This window comes from Malaya genurostris, chromosome 3, assembly GCF_030247185.1.
Source record: "Malaya genurostris strain Urasoe2022 chromosome 3, Malgen_1.1, whole genome shotgun sequence".
Classification (NCBI taxonomy): domain Eukaryota; kingdom Metazoa; phylum Arthropoda; class Insecta; order Diptera; family Culicidae; genus Malaya; species Malaya genurostris.
The window spans coordinates 37,614,642-37,632,796 of NC_080572.1; the positions used below are offsets into that span (position 1 = coordinate 37,614,642).

The 18,155-nt window shown below is 38.9% G+C and overlaps 1 protein-coding gene across 1 annotated transcript; it reads right to left on the minus strand.

The window, feature by feature from the left end:
- Window positions 1-15,553: 15,553 nt before the first annotated feature.
- Window positions 15,554-16,095, minus strand: LOC131436034 (defensin-C-like). The gene is made up of 2 exons (XM_058604465.1): window positions 15,929-16,095; window positions 15,554-15,860 (listed from the first exon to the last, which is right to left on the minus strand). Exons 1-2 carry the CDS (start codon window positions 16,044-16,046, stop codon window positions 15,679-15,681), a joined length of 300 nt encoding a protein of 99 aa, XP_058460448.1. The 5' UTR covers window positions 16,047-16,095; the 3' UTR covers window positions 15,554-15,678.
- Between the last annotated feature and the right edge of the window lie 2,060 nt (window positions 16,096-18,155).

Below are 18,155 nucleotides of genomic sequence, written 5' to 3' on the forward strand. Positions count from 1 at the left end.
GATTTTCACTAGCAGATGATAATATTCACCTGTCGAAAGTCCAATACCCAATAGCAGCATGCAATGCTAATACAGTAAAAGAACATTCTGAATATTGATTACCGAGAAAAAAATCTTCGTTTTAATTCCGGGATTGTTTTACTCTCATGGTCTAATTGTATTAAACCCATTTAAACGCTATTTACTATGAATTTTATTTATAGAAGTAACAGGAGTTCAGGGTTTTGCACAGTGTTTGAAACAGACCTCCGGTAATTCTCTGTACGAAATTCAAGTGAATAGCGGTAATTGGTTGAACCTGCTACTTGAAACATGCTTTGTGAGTAGATTTTTATTATTGTCGTTATAATAACGATAACGAATGGAACCTCAACGCAGCAATGTCAATAGAACTTCGAGTTCGAGCGGGAATAAGAGTTCGAGTGGGAACGGAAGTGCGAGTGGGAGAAAAAGAGTGAGTGGGAGCGAAAGGGCAAGTAGAAGTTTTTTATGTGTGTAATAATCAAAGAGTAAGCAACAGCAAGAGTGCGAGAGTGGAAGAGTAACGGGTGCAGTAGGAGTGTGCATGCTTGTCTGTACGCGAGTGAGTGAGTGAGAGCCAAAATGAGCACGACTGAGGTGGAGAATGTTTGATCGTCACTAACCAGTTAAGAATGCTGTAGAGCAATTATGCGAAAAAAAATGTGTGTGGAGCACGCTCACAGGAGAGTCTAATACCGTTTTCGTTTTAGAACCTACACGCGGACAACTCTGAATCCGAATAAAACGAACACGTGTTACGCGCCCTAGACAACAACTCATATAAAAAAGAAAAAATAAACAAACTCGCATGGATGCGTGGTACAACCCGAGAAAATTTTCAGAGCGAAACTACGCGATTGGAGTCCGATCTAGAGCGACACCAGGTTGCTAAAACAAACTCATCAAAAGTTGTTTTGGCGACTCTGGGTCAGCTCTCGGGCTGCTCTGATCAATAAACGAAAACGGTATTAGATGTTTAGGTGGCACATGAGAGAGCAGAATGTGTGCAATTTGAATGAGCTTAGCAAAACTGTTTGTTAGTGTTATTTTTTAGAGGTCCTAATCGATTGACAACTTCTTCTTGGACACAAATTCTGTAGAACTAACATTTTACGAGTCACAGCGATTAGGAAAAAGTTTATACAAAGTGTATTTTCCTTTTCTAAAAATTAGTCTCGAGGCAAATCGGTTTTCATACATTCAACATTAATGGTTTGCCATACTGAAGACGTGTACAAAATTTCATTCAAATTGGAAAAAGTCGATTCTGATTTTGCACCTTTTCTACTTTTAATATCTGGAATTGCTTATTGAAAGCCACCTGAGTGATTATTCAAAGTTAATTCTAAATTTTTCGCGACATTGGAAGAAAATCATTGTATAAAATATTGAATGTTATAACATTTTAATTTTTCATTTTTCTTATGAATATTGTTAAACTTAATATGTGGACATTTGAAAACATACATTCGAATGCTCACCAAAAAAAAATATTCACCCTCAAAAATATTCAATTCATTAATATAACACTTGAAAAGGAATGATATAGAGGATAATTGCTGAGAATCGGTAAAAATTTAATCGAACGACTGATTCGTGATATCACACTGACGCACCAAGCTCTGCATAACTTCTAATCGTATGTAAGCAACAATGGTACATTTCATTCGTTCAAATGTTCGTATGGTTCTGGAACGTAAACTAGCATACATTCAGAAGAATTGCATACGGGTTATCACACAAATTCTAGTATTTTCTTTAACGCCTAGCATCTACTCAAAAATTTATCAATTTATAAATATTTTTAGCAGATAAACATATTGGAGTGTAAACAAGAATTAACACTAATATCATGTTTTATCAACTGTTTACCTATTGCATGTGGAAAGTGTATGTTTGGTTCCATTGTATTTCCGCTGGTACCTCATGTTTCGAGTACAATTGAGTACACTTTTGATACTTATTATTGGGTCAATCCATTGCACATATCACGCACTTATTACAATATAATCCAGTTCAAATCAAACGTTAATGAGGCATTTATCAGTTCAAGTAACACAAATCGTGCAGGAAAAAAGACTAAAAAAACCCGTGGCACGCGACCGCATGTTACCAATGTTGAACGACATTCGATTGCTTGCACCGAACTGATAACTCGGACCGAAGGCTTGATGGTGCTTCCGGTCACTGTGAGTTCAATAGTTGACGCGCGCGCACGCTAGCAGGCCGAGACCAGTGCTAACGCTCTGTATTCCGTATTGGACAGAGCTCTCACCTCAAGAACATTTTTCACAGACGTGTCCACGTTGGCTCGGTATCCTTTTGAAGCAAACGAGTAAACGCCTCTTGAGAAGCACCACGTCAGTTCACTTTTACACAAAGTGGTGGTAGCGAGGGAATATTGAAACATATGACTCGTGTGGTTTGGGAACACGTACGTCCTATTAATGACGTGTATTGAACAGACATTATTAAAATGATGGTTATTTGAGGAGGGATAATTGAGTATTAGTTTTACCTTACTTCGAACAAAGTATATATAACTAATTGTGGATCTTATTACCGGAAGATCAACGATGCGTGGAATATGTGCACTTTTTTGCCGAAGTGAGCTGATTCTTTGGTTAACAACAATGTTTCAGTCAATGACTGTTTCGTGGTCTAATGCAGAGCTGCAAATTGTCAGTCATGTCAAATGACCTTGACAGACTGACTAAAATCATCGTCAACTGTAATCGGTACGGTCGAAGTGTCTGTCAAATGAGATACTCGATAGTTCTATGACTAAGTAGAAAAATACTTAGTCAAAGACAGACGACTTTTTTGTTTTCTCTCTCATTCTCCTATTCCCTGTTGAAGTAAAGAAATTCCATGAGAATACTAACATAAACATAAATTGATAAAGTTAATTGTTCTTTGCAAAAAGTTACCGGACTTCGGAGTTTATTGGTGTAAATGAATTTAATTAAATGTTTATGCCGCTTGATTAATATTTAGTCACATCGTAATCAAGCAGTGACAGGATAAATGAAGATAATATCAATCGCATCGACAATCAATGAGCGTCCTGGTGAGTGTAATATCAAGAGAATTTAAGACAGATCGGCTCTCAGACGCTCAATATATGATGATTGGTAGATCCTGGTTGGCAGCAGTCCAGTGACACAAGCTTTCCAATCTTCGTCGTGCAAAGTTGCTAGTTGATAGTGACATTTAGTAGCTCTGGTCTTGTGGCTCTCGAATGGTGGGATCTAATTTTCCATTAAAATGAAAATGGATTAAATTTTATTCAAACCATCTTGCTTGCAAGTCTTCCACCGTGAATCAGCATGAAATCTTAAAAAGTGTTTGTAAAGCATCGTCTCTGGTTTGATTAAATGTAACCAAATTGATAATTTATTTTTGATTAAGCTACTCTCAAAGTGTTTTCGTCATTTAACTTCTTTTATTTGCACAATCAAATTTAAGTAATGGTTCTCGTTATGGTTGTTATATTTCAAAGCCCGTTGGCGTTTAACTACAACAAAAATATGGAGTTAATTTTATGCCACTCGGTAACGTTTTTATTTCTATAGCTCTTTCATTTTTATGCTTGACAAAATTATGAAATCTCATAAACGATAGTTAACGGAAATTATTTCATGATTTATTTCCTAAAATTCTTCAGCTGCAAGATCCTGGGCATAATTCATTACTGACTTATACCAACAACACATAATATGGACAAGACATGAATCCACGACGAATTGACGGTACATACACGAAATAACCATATGCAAGTAAACTACTTCGACTATGCAATTTTAAATGTATGATGCTTTGTTTAATCGAGTACCTTTGAGATGTGTTTATTCACATCCCAAGAAAGTTAATGTGGAAGAAAAATTCCAGGCACTGAAGAAATTGAGCAAGTTCGAATCATATCTCCGACAAAAATATATTGATTTTTCGAAAACCAAAAAACAAAATTTATCATCCAGCTTTTGACAATCTTTCTCCCGTTGGGCATTGATGAGCAGGTAAGCAAAGTTAACGATAACTTTACACCATAACGTCTGAAACAATATGAATTTTTTAAAGTCGTCAGTCGTGCTGCGGTCCGGTAGATGTTTTGAAAGCCCGACAGCCTGATAGCTATTTCTGGCGAGTTCCAGAGTTTTTTACCCTAATTTTCATGTGCCGAAAACTGACATAACCGTGTAAGTTTATTTTTCAAGCAACTAACATGATTGAAAAAAATGAAATAAATTTGAGACTAGTTTTCAAGTTTTCGTACCTTTATTTTCGGGGTCACTTATAGGACGGAACAGGAAGCTGGATCTACCGTATGCGTGATAATGTTTGTATCATTAGGCAATCTTAAAACTTGTAAAAAATTCTTCAAAATTTCGGATTCGATTTTTTTTATTTATTCAAATAGGGGATGTTTCTCCGACTCTTGAACTATGTAAATCATCTAACTAGTTTCCACTTGTGCATCCTAATAATGTTTTTTTTTTTTTTTCAATTATATAATTTATTAAGGCACACTGCTTAAGCTCTAAGATGCCAAGGGCTTTTTCTAATTTTAATTAACAAATAACTTAAAACTAGGATAGTATATTAAGATAATGTAATGACTTTGGCAGATCCCGCCTTCAGCTGGCAATCGGCACCGGCCGGCGTACTGAATGTAACACGTTGGTAAGTATCTTGGTATTAGCCGCTTTTTTCTGTCCGTGTGGGTTCGCGGGGAACACCCCCAGGCTACGAATACCAGGCGGGTGGCCCATATTCATCTCATAGACTACAGCGGCCGTCCGTGGGCAATGATGATGATGTTACGGAGGAAAATGAAAAAAAAGAAATATATACAGAGAAGTAAATATTACGGAGAACAGAGTAAAAAGGGGATATGGGAACAAAATGACTAAGAACGACAAAGATCTAATTAGTTGACATCGAGATGGTGAAAAAACGTGGGAGGGGGAAGCAGAAAATTTAGTGACAGCAGGAAGATCTTGTTAGTTCCAATGAAGATGGTGGACAGACGAGGGATGGGGAGATTCGGGCGGATGTTAGTGTCGAACCTGTGGGTGGAGTTTCTTCTTAGCATCAGTCGAGGAACAGGGGTAACTAACGCAGATTACACTTGTATATTAATGTGTTTAAGGAATTTATATATGAGCAACATATATGAAATATCCCGACTCGCCAACACATCTCGAACCGGAACATCAGGTGGTCTACCTCGGGCCCTGAGGGAGTCCTTTAAAACAGACCTGGCGTCACAATACCCCACACATGACCATACGACATGCTCGATGTCCTGATAACCGTTGCCACAGGTGCAGAGACCGCTCTCCATGACCCCAATACGCCGAAGATGTGCGTTGAATGTGTAGTGATTAGACATGAGCCGAGACATAACACGAATGAAATCGCGACTCACGTTCATCCTCCTGAACCAAGGTTTCGTCGATACCCTAGGGATAATGGAATGTAGCCATCGTCCCAGTTCGTCATTACTCCATGTAGTTTGCCAACTTTCAAGTGCTCTTCGACGAGAAATACTGAAAAATTCATTGAAGCAGATTGGTCTTTCATAAATATCACCTTCTAATGCGCCCACTTTAGCCAATGAGTCTGCCTTTTCATTTCCCGGAATGGAACAATGTGAAGGGACCCAGACTAACGATATTGAATAAGACCGTTCAGATAAAGTTCGCAAGTGTTCCCGTATTTTCCCCAGGAAATATGGGGGATACTTTCCTGGCTTCATTGCCCGGAGAGCTTCTATTGAGCTTAGACTGTCCGTGACAATGAAGTAATGGTCTTTGGGCAACGTTTCAATGATCTCGAGGGTGTACTGAATAGCAGCTAATTCTGCGACGTAAACTGAAGCCGGATCACTGAGTTTGTACGAAGCGGTGATGTTCTGATTGAAGATGCCGAAGCCTGTGGACTCGTTGATGTTTGATCCGTCAGTGTAAAACATCTTTTCACAGTTGACTGTTCTAAATTTATTATAAAAAATATTTGGGGCCACTTGAGGGCGCACGTGTTCCGGAATTCCACGAATCTCTTCTCTCATGGATGTGTCGAAAAACACAGTAGAATCAGAAGTATCCAAGAAATGAGCACGGTTGGAAACAAACGAAGAAGGATTAATATTCTGAGCCATGTAATCAAAATACAAGGACATAAAACGGGTCTGAGAATTGAGCTCGACAAGCCTTTCGAAGTTTTCAATCACCATCGGATTTAAGATATCGCATCGGATTAGCAATCGATATGAGAGATCCCAGAATCGATTTTTCAACGGTAAGACGCCCGCAAGCACTTCGAGACTCATCGTATGAGTCGACTGCATGCAACCTAAGGCAATACGCAAACAACGATACTGAATTCTTTCCAGTTTAATGAAATGGGTGTTCGCGGCGGATCGGAAGCAGAAGCATCCATATTCCATTACGGACAATATCGTTGTTTGGTACAGCCTGATCAGGTCTCCTGGGTGGGCACCCCACCATGATCCGGTTATTGTACGAAGAAAGTTAATTCTCTGTTGGCATTTTTGTTTCAGATACCTAATATGACATCCCCAGGTGCCTTTGAAGTCGAACCAGACCCCGAGATATTTGAATGTGAAGACCTGAGCTATGGTTTCACCCCTTAGTTGAAGCTGTAGTTGTGCTGGTTCTCGCTTCCTTGAAAATACAACCAGCTCAGTTTTCTCCGTAGAGAAGTCGATACCAAGTTGAAGAGCCCACGTGGACAAGTTGTGGAGTGTATCTTGTAATGGTCCTTGCAGATCGGCAGTTTTGGATCCTATAATGGACACAACGCTGTCGTCGGCAAGTTGTCTTAGCGTGCAAGATGTGTTGATATATTCATCGATATCTTTTACGTAAAAATTGTATAAAAGGGGGCTTAAGCATGAGCCCTGAGGAAGACCCATGTAGCTAAATCGTATTGTCGACAAATCACCATGTGCGAAATACATGTGTTTCTCGGACAATAGATTATATAAAAAGGTGTTCAAAACCGGCGAAAGACCATGCTGGTGCAGCTTCTTAGATAGGATATTTATAGAAACTGAATCAAAAGCCCCCTTGATGTCTAGAAATACTGATGCCATTTGTTCTTTACGAGCAAATGCCATTTGAATTTCTGTTGAGAGCAACGCAAGACAATCGTTCGTTCCTTTACCCCTGCGGAAACCAAATTGTGTATCTGAAAGAAAGCCATTAGTTTCGACCCAATTGTCTAGACGGAAGAGAATCATTTTTTCGAACAACTTCCGGATACAGGAAAGCATAGCAATCGGCCGATACGAATTGTGATCGGAGGCTGGTTTCCCAGGTTTTTGAATGGCGATAACTCTCACTTGTCTCCAGTCGTGTGGGACAATATTACCCTCGAGGAACTTGTTGAATAAATTCAGCAAGCGTCTTTTGGCGGTGTCAGGCAGATTCTTCAACAAGTTGAATTTGATTCTGTCTAACCCCGGGGCCTTATTGTTACATGACAAGAGCGCAAGTGAGAACTCTACCATCGAAAACGGTGTTTCGTTTGTATTTGATGTCGCGGCGCGGGAGATCTTCTGTTCCGGAACAGAGTCTGGACATACTTTTTTAGCGAAATCGAATATCCAACGGTTGGAATATTCGTCGCTTTCGTTCGTGGTGTTTTGGTTTCGCATTCGTCGGGCTGTGTTCCAAAGAGTGCTCATCGATGTTTCTTTTGTTAATCCGTCAACAAACCGTCGCCAGTAACCTAGTTTCTTTGCTTTAACTAAGTTCTTCATTTGCTTATCTAGCGCTGCGTAATTTCTATAATTATCAGGTGTTCCATATTTTCTGAACTTTTTGAATGCTAAAGATCTTTCCGCGTTCAGTGATGAGCACTCTTTGTCCCACCACGGATTGGGGGGAAGGATGTTAGTTTTCGCGCCGGGTACACGTTTCGTCTGAGCTTGAATCGCGGAGTCGAGAATCAAGCCAGCAAAAAGCGTGTACTCTTCCTCCGGAGGAAGTTCTTGTGTTGTTTCCAGTTTCTCAGACATCGAATTTGCGTAATATTTCCAATCAATATTTCGTGTGAGGTCATACGAAACATTGATTGTCTCCGATGGTCTTAATCCGTTGGCGATTGAAATTACGATAGGTAGATGATCGCTACCGTGGGGATCGGGGATTACCTTCCACTTGCAATCCAACCGTAGCGATGTCGAGCAAAGGGATAAGTCTAGCGCACTTGGTCTTGCTGGTGGTGCAGGAATCCGTGTCATTTCTCCCGTATTCAATATTGTCATATTGAAGTTGTCACAAATATCATGGATCATAGCTGATCTGTTATCGTCATGAAGACAACCCCATCCCGTACCGTGTGAGTTAAAGTCTCCTAAAACCAACGTTGGTGCGGGAAGGAGTTCTATGATATCACTGAGCCGCTGATGCCCAACCGAGGCTCTAGGGGGAATGTAGATGGAAGCAATACAAAGGTCCTTACCTTTGATTGTAACATGACATGCGACAACTTCAATACCTGGTATCGAGAGGAGGTTAATTCGATAAAAGGAATAGCACTTTTTGATTCCCAAAAGTACTCCTCCATAGGGGGTTTCTCGATCCAAACGAATAATATTAAAATTGTGGAAGTTGAGAGATATTTCAGAAGTTAACCAAGTTTCGCACAATGCAAATGCATCGCAATTCGTGGTATATAATAAATGTTTGAAGGAATCAATTTTTGGGATGATACTTCTGCAATTCCATTGTAAAACAGTGATCAAATCCTTGACCTCATTGAATAAATTAGCCATCGAAGGATACAATCGCTGAAAGAAGGGGCCATTTTACAGTCAACTGTTTCAAAAACGTCTCAGCTACGGGTACAAAGGTCATCAAAATACCTTTCAAGGGGTCAGAGATATTGAAAGTTTTAAAAATCCAGTCCACTATATCAGAGAATTTAATAAATCCAGCATTTGGTTGATTCTTTGACTGGTCTTTAGGGGCAATTGAGTTTTTGTTTGTCTTAGGAAGTGTTGGAAACTCCTTATCAGATCTCAGTTTTTCTAGATCAGGAGCTATTCTTTGCTTCGGTGTTTTACTAACACTACCATTAGCTGTTACTTTTGGAGGCCCCTCAAGGGCAACCTTCGAACCCTTACTAGGTAGCTTATGAGAGGAAATATTTCTCCTTTTCCTGTTGCTACGAGGGATGGCCGAAGATGTGCCTTCGAGAGGGTCGTCTGAATCGCACTCGTCTGTTGACAAGCAAGCATAGGGATTTGCAGATGGGCTTGGTGGTGTAGCACTCTTTAGCATTTCTGCAAATGTGCGCTTGGAGCGTTCCCTCAAAGAGTGCTTTAGCTTATCTCCACGCAATTTGTAGGTGGGACATGCTGAGAGATCATGCGGACCCTCACTGCAGTAGAGACACTTTTCAATGTCTCTTCCGCAAGAGCCATCCGCATGACGCTCTCCACACTTCGAACAACGAGGCCGATTCGCACAATGGGAGGCTGTGTGTCCTAATTGCTGGCAATTAGTACAGTTCATAACCCGCGGCACGAAGAGACGTACGGGTAGACGAACCCTGTCCAGAAGGACATAATTTGGCAAAGCCGAACCAGCGAAGGTCACACGATACGAGTTCGATTGAGGATAAGATTTTGACCCATCCTCGGCGATCGATACTGAATGCAAGCGTTTGCAATCCAGTATCTTCAGATTCTTGAGTAAGGGGTTTTTGAAACCGCCAACCCCGTGCTCAAGAATATCTGCGCAAGTCAAACCTGCATCTGTGACCACGCCGTCTATTTCGACTTCGCGGGCTGGTACATATACGCGATAATCCCGCGTAAAGAGCTCATTTCGAACGATCTCATTAGCCTGCTTTAAGCTGGTCAACGAGACCCTGAGTTTGTCGGAGCGCATTTTTACTATTTGTGTGATAGTCGGGTAATGTGACGTCAGGTTCTTATTTAATGTCAATAAATTCAATGTTTTATCTTTAGATTTGGTCCGGAAGTACACCACATATGGACCGGTCGATAGCGAGGGTTCATCGGAATATTCCTTAATCCGGGGGGTTTTATTACTGTCAACAACAGGCGGATTAGGATCTGTCTTCATTTCTTCGTCTGGAGGGGGAGGACTCATTGTGCTTACTGTAGCACGAGGTTATATTTAGGCAAGTGGTAAATTATAAGAGGGATGCAACAATAAACTGTAATAAGGGCAGAATAAAGAAAAAAAGCAATACTTAGCTTGTTGTACAGTTGCAAGGAACGGTCGCCAAAAAACCTCTACGAGGAAAAGCACAAAGCACCAGCTAACGGTTCGGTGCGAAGGTGCAAAAAACCTCACCGAGGAAAAGGCACAAATAAACTGTTTATAGTTTGTATGGACTAACGGTATCACTTCACTTCAATGTTCGATCACAATCGACACAGGGAACAATGGCCGCTTGTTTATAATCCGCACACTTGGCCTTGATCGGCGGAACAATAACCGGCTAACGGTACCGTTTCGATCGACCGCTCACAATAAGGCACTGTTCTATTATATAATGCGAAAAAAAACCTCTCAGAGGAAAAAGCACTATTGTCTATCACACAATATCGTCCGACCACTTTATCACACACACACAACTGGTTTTCAATGCTTTCGCAGTAAATCCAAATCACGTCTGTTCGCTCGGAAGGTTGAAACGGCAATGTCCTAATAATGTTGTTTGAATTCATTGCTATTCTGTTAGCGGCCTTCTGGTACTGATCCAACCAAATTTCTGAGGTTCGCTGTACTCGGATGACTTTGGAACACTCACGCTCCCTCTGACGGGTTTGTCGCGTGAGCCTTACCCTATGGTCGCAACCTTAGATTCGTTTAACACCAGTACTAGAACCACTTGCAGTTTGTATAAATTGTTACCACAATATTCAATCAACAGGTTGGGAAATGTAATTGAACTTTTCCGTCTGAGAAAATCAGAATGCAAAAAAGTAACGTGACGGTGGATAGGGTATCATCAAATAAGAATTAATAATTGATGTCATATCAGTCAATGCACTGGATTCCAGCGGAACGCTGTTGCTTCAGCTGACGTGGCGTTTCCAACCTAATTGATTGTTACCAATGTTTATGAATAATGAAAGTGATTGGGTGCATTAGTATCTATCGCTTTTACCAGCTCGAGAAGGTTTATTAGCTCTGTCAGTGGAAATCTTCACCTGTTTGTATTCCTTGAGCAAAGCTATTTATATAGCAATCAGGAGTATCGAATTAAAATGGATTTATTCTGATTATCTACCAGAATGCTGATCGAGGTTGCACAATTTTTCTATTGTTCACAGTACCATCATCTATATACACTAGTATTCTATGAATGAGCAACATGAATCATGAGTTGAGGAAAAGAGTGAGTTTTCATGCTATAACAATCAGGAGTATCAAATTATGATTATGATTGATGTTTATCGGATCATGAACCATTTTTGACTAATTTCTCTGGAATTTAAGCGTAACGCACCTTACACTGATGGATATATCTTCGGGCATGCTTCTGCTACGATGGTGACCTTTTCACCATTCATGCGTTTGTTTTGAAGGTCTCCAAACAACGTATAAGCCCTGTATATGATTTTTGCACGTCGCATGCCATGTCAAAATTCGAGTACAATGCTTTTGAACCATAATCCGGACTCATCGGAATTTTTCTTGATTGGTTCTATGATTTCAGTGCAGTTTTACAAAATTTCCCATAAAAACATTTATTCGGTTTTGTGACCGGTTCCAGGACTCTAGAGAAAAGTTTGGCAGAAGATAAGTTTGTTTAGTTTTTTTTGTTTAGATTATAGAGGTTTTAACCTTAAGGTCATTCGTCTTATTGGGACAGAATAACTTGTCTGACCATATGTGCGGTGTTGGGAATCGAACCCATTGAGGCTGCGTGAAAGGCATCGACTTATCTATCACGCTATACTCGTCCTCTTATTTAGTTTTATGAGTTTTATGAGAACAGACGGATCCCTACGCGATCTGGAATAACTTTGGTGTTTTTGAACCACTTTGATTCCCGATGGGTCACTATAGACTAGAAGAAACCCGGAAGAAACACTGGACTCATCAAAATCGATCAACTGTATTATCAAGAGTTTTGAATTTTTCGAAGAAAAATTCGATTAAAATGCGTTCAGGTGTTAAGCAAAATTTTAGGCTCTTACATAGAAGTTTGAAAATTCGAAAGCGATTATATTTCGAAAAGCGATTATATTTCTTCGCGGTAACCCCACTACCGGTGTATTTTGTTAGTTTGCTCATTTCGTGAGAGTAATGCGAATGTATACCTTTTAAATAGAATAATTAAAATTTTCTCAAGGTAAGTTTTACTACTAACAATCGATTATTTGATGTAATCTTGCTCCTCAAACATGCACTGTTTAGAACGACTTATATCTTTGGAATAGTATATATTTTTCTGATTGATACCAAGTGTTCTGATGCCTGAAAGGATAATACACTAGATCGGAACATCGCCGTTTTCGTAACGCTTTTGTGATCATATTTTTGAGAACAGAGAAAATTGCCATCTTTCGAAAATGACAACGTATTTCGGTTGACAGTTACCAGACTCAGATTCGAAATAGTTGCACCTTTTTTGTTCTTCATCCACTAATAGACGTACACACAAATATGAAATTTATGAAAAGCAAGCCGAATACAAATGCGAAGCACCATCAATATTCCAACATAATCTTTCAAATGAGCCTAAGATTGCTAGAATCGGTTTACCCAAACGTATAAAAACCTGTTTTAATCCGCCTAGTGGTGTAATGATGCCTTTCGGATATCTATCTTTTTCTCGTATATAATAGCTGCCAGCACTGCTGAGGTTCAAGGAAAAGGTAATTAATAAATATATATTACATATTACTTTCTGTACTCCAATTTAAATTCATTACAAATTAAATATATTAGCTAGTCAAGCAATTTTTGTCTGTTGGCTATAAGCTTACTTACTCTTACCCTTTCAGTCGTATACCACGCGGGTCTCTGCTGTATACAGGAGGCGTCTCCATTCAACTCAATTCATGGCTTTTCGCCACCAGCCTCGGTAGCTGCGAAGGGTCCGCAAGTCGTCCTCAACTTGATCAATCCATCTTGCCCGCTGCGCGCCTCTTCTTTTTATACCGGTCGGATCATTATCAAGGATCATTTTAACCGGGTTGTTCTCCGACATTCCAACAACATGCCCGGCCCATCGCAACCGTCCCACCTTGGCCGTTTGGACGAGGGTTTGTCCTCCCAGCAACTGGTGCAGTTCATGCTTAATTCGCCTTCTCCACGTACCGTCTTCCATCCACACTCCGCCGAAGATGGTTCGCAACACCTTCCGTTCAAAAACACGTTAATAATCGCCGTTGCACACGACTTTGCATGCATGAATGTCTGTTGGATATCTGTTCTCGGTGATATAACATAATATAAAATGATATTATATGATAAAATATAATATTATATAACATAATGTAATATAATACAATATATTCTAACGATGTACTATAATATAATACAATATAATATGATATAATGCAATGCAGTAAAATACCATACAACATAATATAACGTAACAAAATATAATATATAAAATAATATGCTATGATACAATATATAACAGTTGATGTCGCAGTGTATGTTATGCTCTTCTTTCGTCGCAGTACTGCAAGGAATATAATATTTTTTTTTTTATAACACAACAAATAATGCAACAAACAACAGAACCACATGTTGCACATGTTGTTTTCTGCGAAAGTAGTAGACGAAATACGTATTTGTGCAGAGAAGGATGAATAATACAACTAAATGGAAGGATTTTTGACTAAGCATTCGATCAAACAAAGAAATTATACTTAAATTAGTGATTTTTGTTCGCCATTATCATTCCTGCTAATACAATAATCATATAAGATTAGCAAATATCAGAAATGTGCACACGTCACCTTATACTGTGAATATAATGTTGGTATATGATTAATAAAAGTGAACAAAAAATAACAAGTAAAAGATATGATTCCCATATCCATAAAAATAATTGTACACTATGAAATAAATCTTCAAGTGCGAGATTAGATTTCGATTGAAGAAGACATTTCATACTAGAATGCAAACAGAGGAACGATGCATTACCCCACTATCTTTACGCATTTATGAATATGTATACAAAATAGATGACTGAATTGAAAACATTGTATGGGGTCGCCACTATCAGTTGAAATTGATAAAATGTCACAAACACCGTTGTCAATATTTATGCGATATACGTAGAAAAGTTCTGCTCACATGATAACAGATACGACGACATACTATAAAAATTTTTCCCTCTTTACTATCCAGAAGTCACTAGTCGTTCGGAAAAATCTAGAATACCGGCTTGTTATTAATTGTGCAGAACTCGTCGAATATTCTTAGTTTTAAAAATATACCGTTGAACGGTATATTTAAGACTGTAATCAAATGAAATATGTTCGCTTTTGTATGAGGACTAATTCTGCGCATAATGTAACGTTTGACCCGGAATCTCACTTTGACTCGGTTGACGTTAGATTTTCCATTGTAAGCTGGGGCAGCTATTAAAAAATCGCATGTTATTAAACACGTGTCAAGGAATGAGTTTGGTCATCGCTCGTGAAACGATACTTCGATTAGATGTAAAGTTTCAAATTCTTACGGTTTTCGATAGAATTGGCTTTGCGTTCCGTGATGGAGATGCATAAAGACAATGCCACAGTGAGTGCGTAACGCGAAGCGATGCTATGTACTGTTATCGGTCCGCGGTCACTTCGACAGCTTTGGTGTGATCAAATGTAACAAACTCGCACGCGCGTCTTGACGCTGGCACTCTGACAGCAAACATAACATTGAATCGCTTTGTTTCGCTCCGCGTTTAGCGCTTAGGATGCTGTCGGAGTGACAGCGTCATGCGAAGCGTCGAGGCGCGTGTGCGAGCTAGTTGCATTTGATCAAAAACGACCTGTCAAATACAACGAAGCTGCCAACATTTCGGATTAAATGTTTGGAATTGTGACCAACATTACGAATGAGAACATTACGTCACTCTGGTTTTAGGCACTCTAGTAAGGTTGCTGTCACAGTGCAAGCGTCACGCTTAGCACCAAGACGCGCGTGTAAGCTAGTTACATTTGATCAAAACTAACCTGGCAAAGTGAATGTGATGCGCTAGTAGAACATCGCATTGAATTACTTCGCGTTCCGCGCTCGTTCTGACTTCGTCATAACAAACAAATTAATAGATCGATTAAGCTATGATTCCAATAAATAATGGTATCGCTCTTAGTAATGATTAAAACATATTTGTAAGTTTGCATTTTCAAGAGATCTTCATGCAGTGATATTATTTTCGAAACTTTACGATTTAGCTTCCGAACTATTTTGATGGCTGGGCTATTTCATCCAGGTGACATCCCCAGAAAAATGCAAACATGAACATGAAATGTGAAACTGAACTTTGTAGACATTTCAAGTACATTTTAGTACTGGATTGATTTTATTATAAAACTTTTACAAAACAAAAACTACGATCAAAACAAAATAGGAACTTTTCAAATCAGTGTACGCTTCTGATGATTCATATTAAGCGGTTCTTAGCCTAATTCCGGCATACGCAGACCTTTTGCGAGTTGCAATAACCACCACGATTGCCTCGTGCAACACAATGCAACGCACAGGCACTATCATTGACACCGAAGCCGCTCAGTAGGTCGCATGTGGCACGTTTCAGACGATAGTTCTCCGCCGTAGCCTGGTACGATTCCTCCGGAAGTTCATCAACTGTCAAAATGTCGAATTAAATTGAATTAGATCCAAGCTATGCGCAAAAAAAAACTTGAATAACTTACATAAAGTGTAGGCGTAGGACTGAACATCATCTGCTAAATGCTGAGGATAACCATAACCGATCGATACTGTGGCGACGAGGCAAAGACAGGATAGAGAGATTGCACTAATAAAACGCATCTTGTAGAGGATTTGAGAGTCTGCGAGAGTTGTTGGATTACCGAACAGGAGATGTTGACTGATGATGAGACTAAAGAATGTTTGCGTATTTATATTCGCAGCTACCCACAAGGGGTTGGGTTTGGTGTAAATCACCGCCTGGAGTGGTCATCGATAGGATCGTTTGTTTCTTTTTCTATTTTGATCGGTGGTTCACACCAACTGTAGATCCTTTCTAAGTCGGGGGAATCACAGCTACAATCGTTAGTAGCTGATATGGACATCATGGTAGGTTGTCTTTTAATAATTGGAAATAGTTTCTTTCTCATAGGTTATGTAAAATTTCTTCACTATGCTTGTTTGCAGTACACGGAAAAGCCAGCGATCGCAAAACAACTAAAATATTTGTTGTTTTTCTGATTTTGATTGATTAAAATTTGGTACAACTAATCGACTGTTGTTTTAACTAATCTGTCATTTTTTATTTATCGTGCTGGCAGCTTAGCAACGACACCCAACAAGTAACAAACAAGTAATGAAACGTTTCAGTTGAGCAATGCCAAACACCCTGAGCGAACAAAGAAACGTTTCAATGAGATGTCACTCGTGCAATTGAGCAAAGACACAATCCCAGCAAAGTTACTTGTATGCATGAAAGCAGACCCTGTCAGCTTGGAGCGATCTCAATCTTCAGTTCAGTAACGCCATCGTACGGCGTCTCATTAAACATGTCATGTCAATTGTATGGGTGCGCAGTGCTGCTATTTTGGCGCGTACGAATTTGACATTTCTCTCCCCTACTTCTATGTACGTGATTCGATGCGGACTCGCCTGAGGGCGCCATGGTCGCAAAAAAGGATGTTGCCAAAGATTTGTTCGGGAAATGTGAGAGCTGGATATCTTGTTAATATGATGTCTTTGATGAAAGCAAAAAAATGTCTCACTTGTTTCAACCAATTATTCAGTTATTTGAACTTAAGACGCCAATTGCAATAAATATTTTTTACTGTTAACTTACTCTGGGGTCAGCTAATCGTTCACTGTTTGAACAACGAAATTTTACCTAATTAACTGTTTATATTTTTATCACTAAACTCACAAAGGATATAGAAATGCACCAAAAGATTACAATTCTCAAAAGGGAACACACCAGAAAAAAGAAATTTGGAAATTTTTCCTTCACTTACAGAATGGCTCGCTGGTAAACCTAATGCTACAGATACAGTTTCAAGAAAATACAAATAGTACCACTTCACTTTAGCAGCAAATTTTTAAGCGTTAAGCGGTTTTAATAACATTGACATGAACTGTCCTAGAATACATTACTCTCAGATGAAATTAAATCATTTATACTGTAGGAATATCTATTTAACACATGGAAAACTTGTTTTACAATTAACTGGTATATTCTTCTGCATACTTTCACTTACATAAAACAAACACTAAGTAACTAACATAAATGACGTTCATTTACCTTTAAAAATTTCAATATGAAACGCTTCTGGTGAAATGAAGAGGTATTTTGTTCTGCGTTTTGCTGTCTTCGTTCTCCGCCAAGTGACAGCATTTGAATACAACAATTTCGGTTACCTGAATGGTTATGTCAAAATCAACAGATATGTTAGTTAATTCAACAACATTTTAGTTGAAACAACCAGGGCGTGAAACAACAATTGCAATATTGTAATTTTGTGATCTGCGGGTTCTCCGTGTAGATACAGAAAACTGTTCCCTAAATGTTCAGTTTAAACCAAAAATGATGTATACCAAATGAATGACACAATAACAATGGTCTTATAACTACATAATTTGTATTATCTCTAAATTGTGGAATAATAACAATACAAGCTATTATACCAAATTAAAGTATTATTTTGCCATTTCAATAATAAAATGATGTCTTAATAAGCAATGATAGCCAAATTAATCATAACTTTGATATAAGTTTGCTAACGCTTTTATAGGGTAGTGATGTTTTGAATAATTGATTGTCTGGAAATCTATAATTTTTCGGTGGTAGAAGTTTGGTTACAATTCATCATAATTTAAAAACGTTAAGGCAAATGGAAGACCCATAAAAAGGAAATAATTTACAACGTGGTTAAGTAAAAAATTGAGAAATTCATGCTA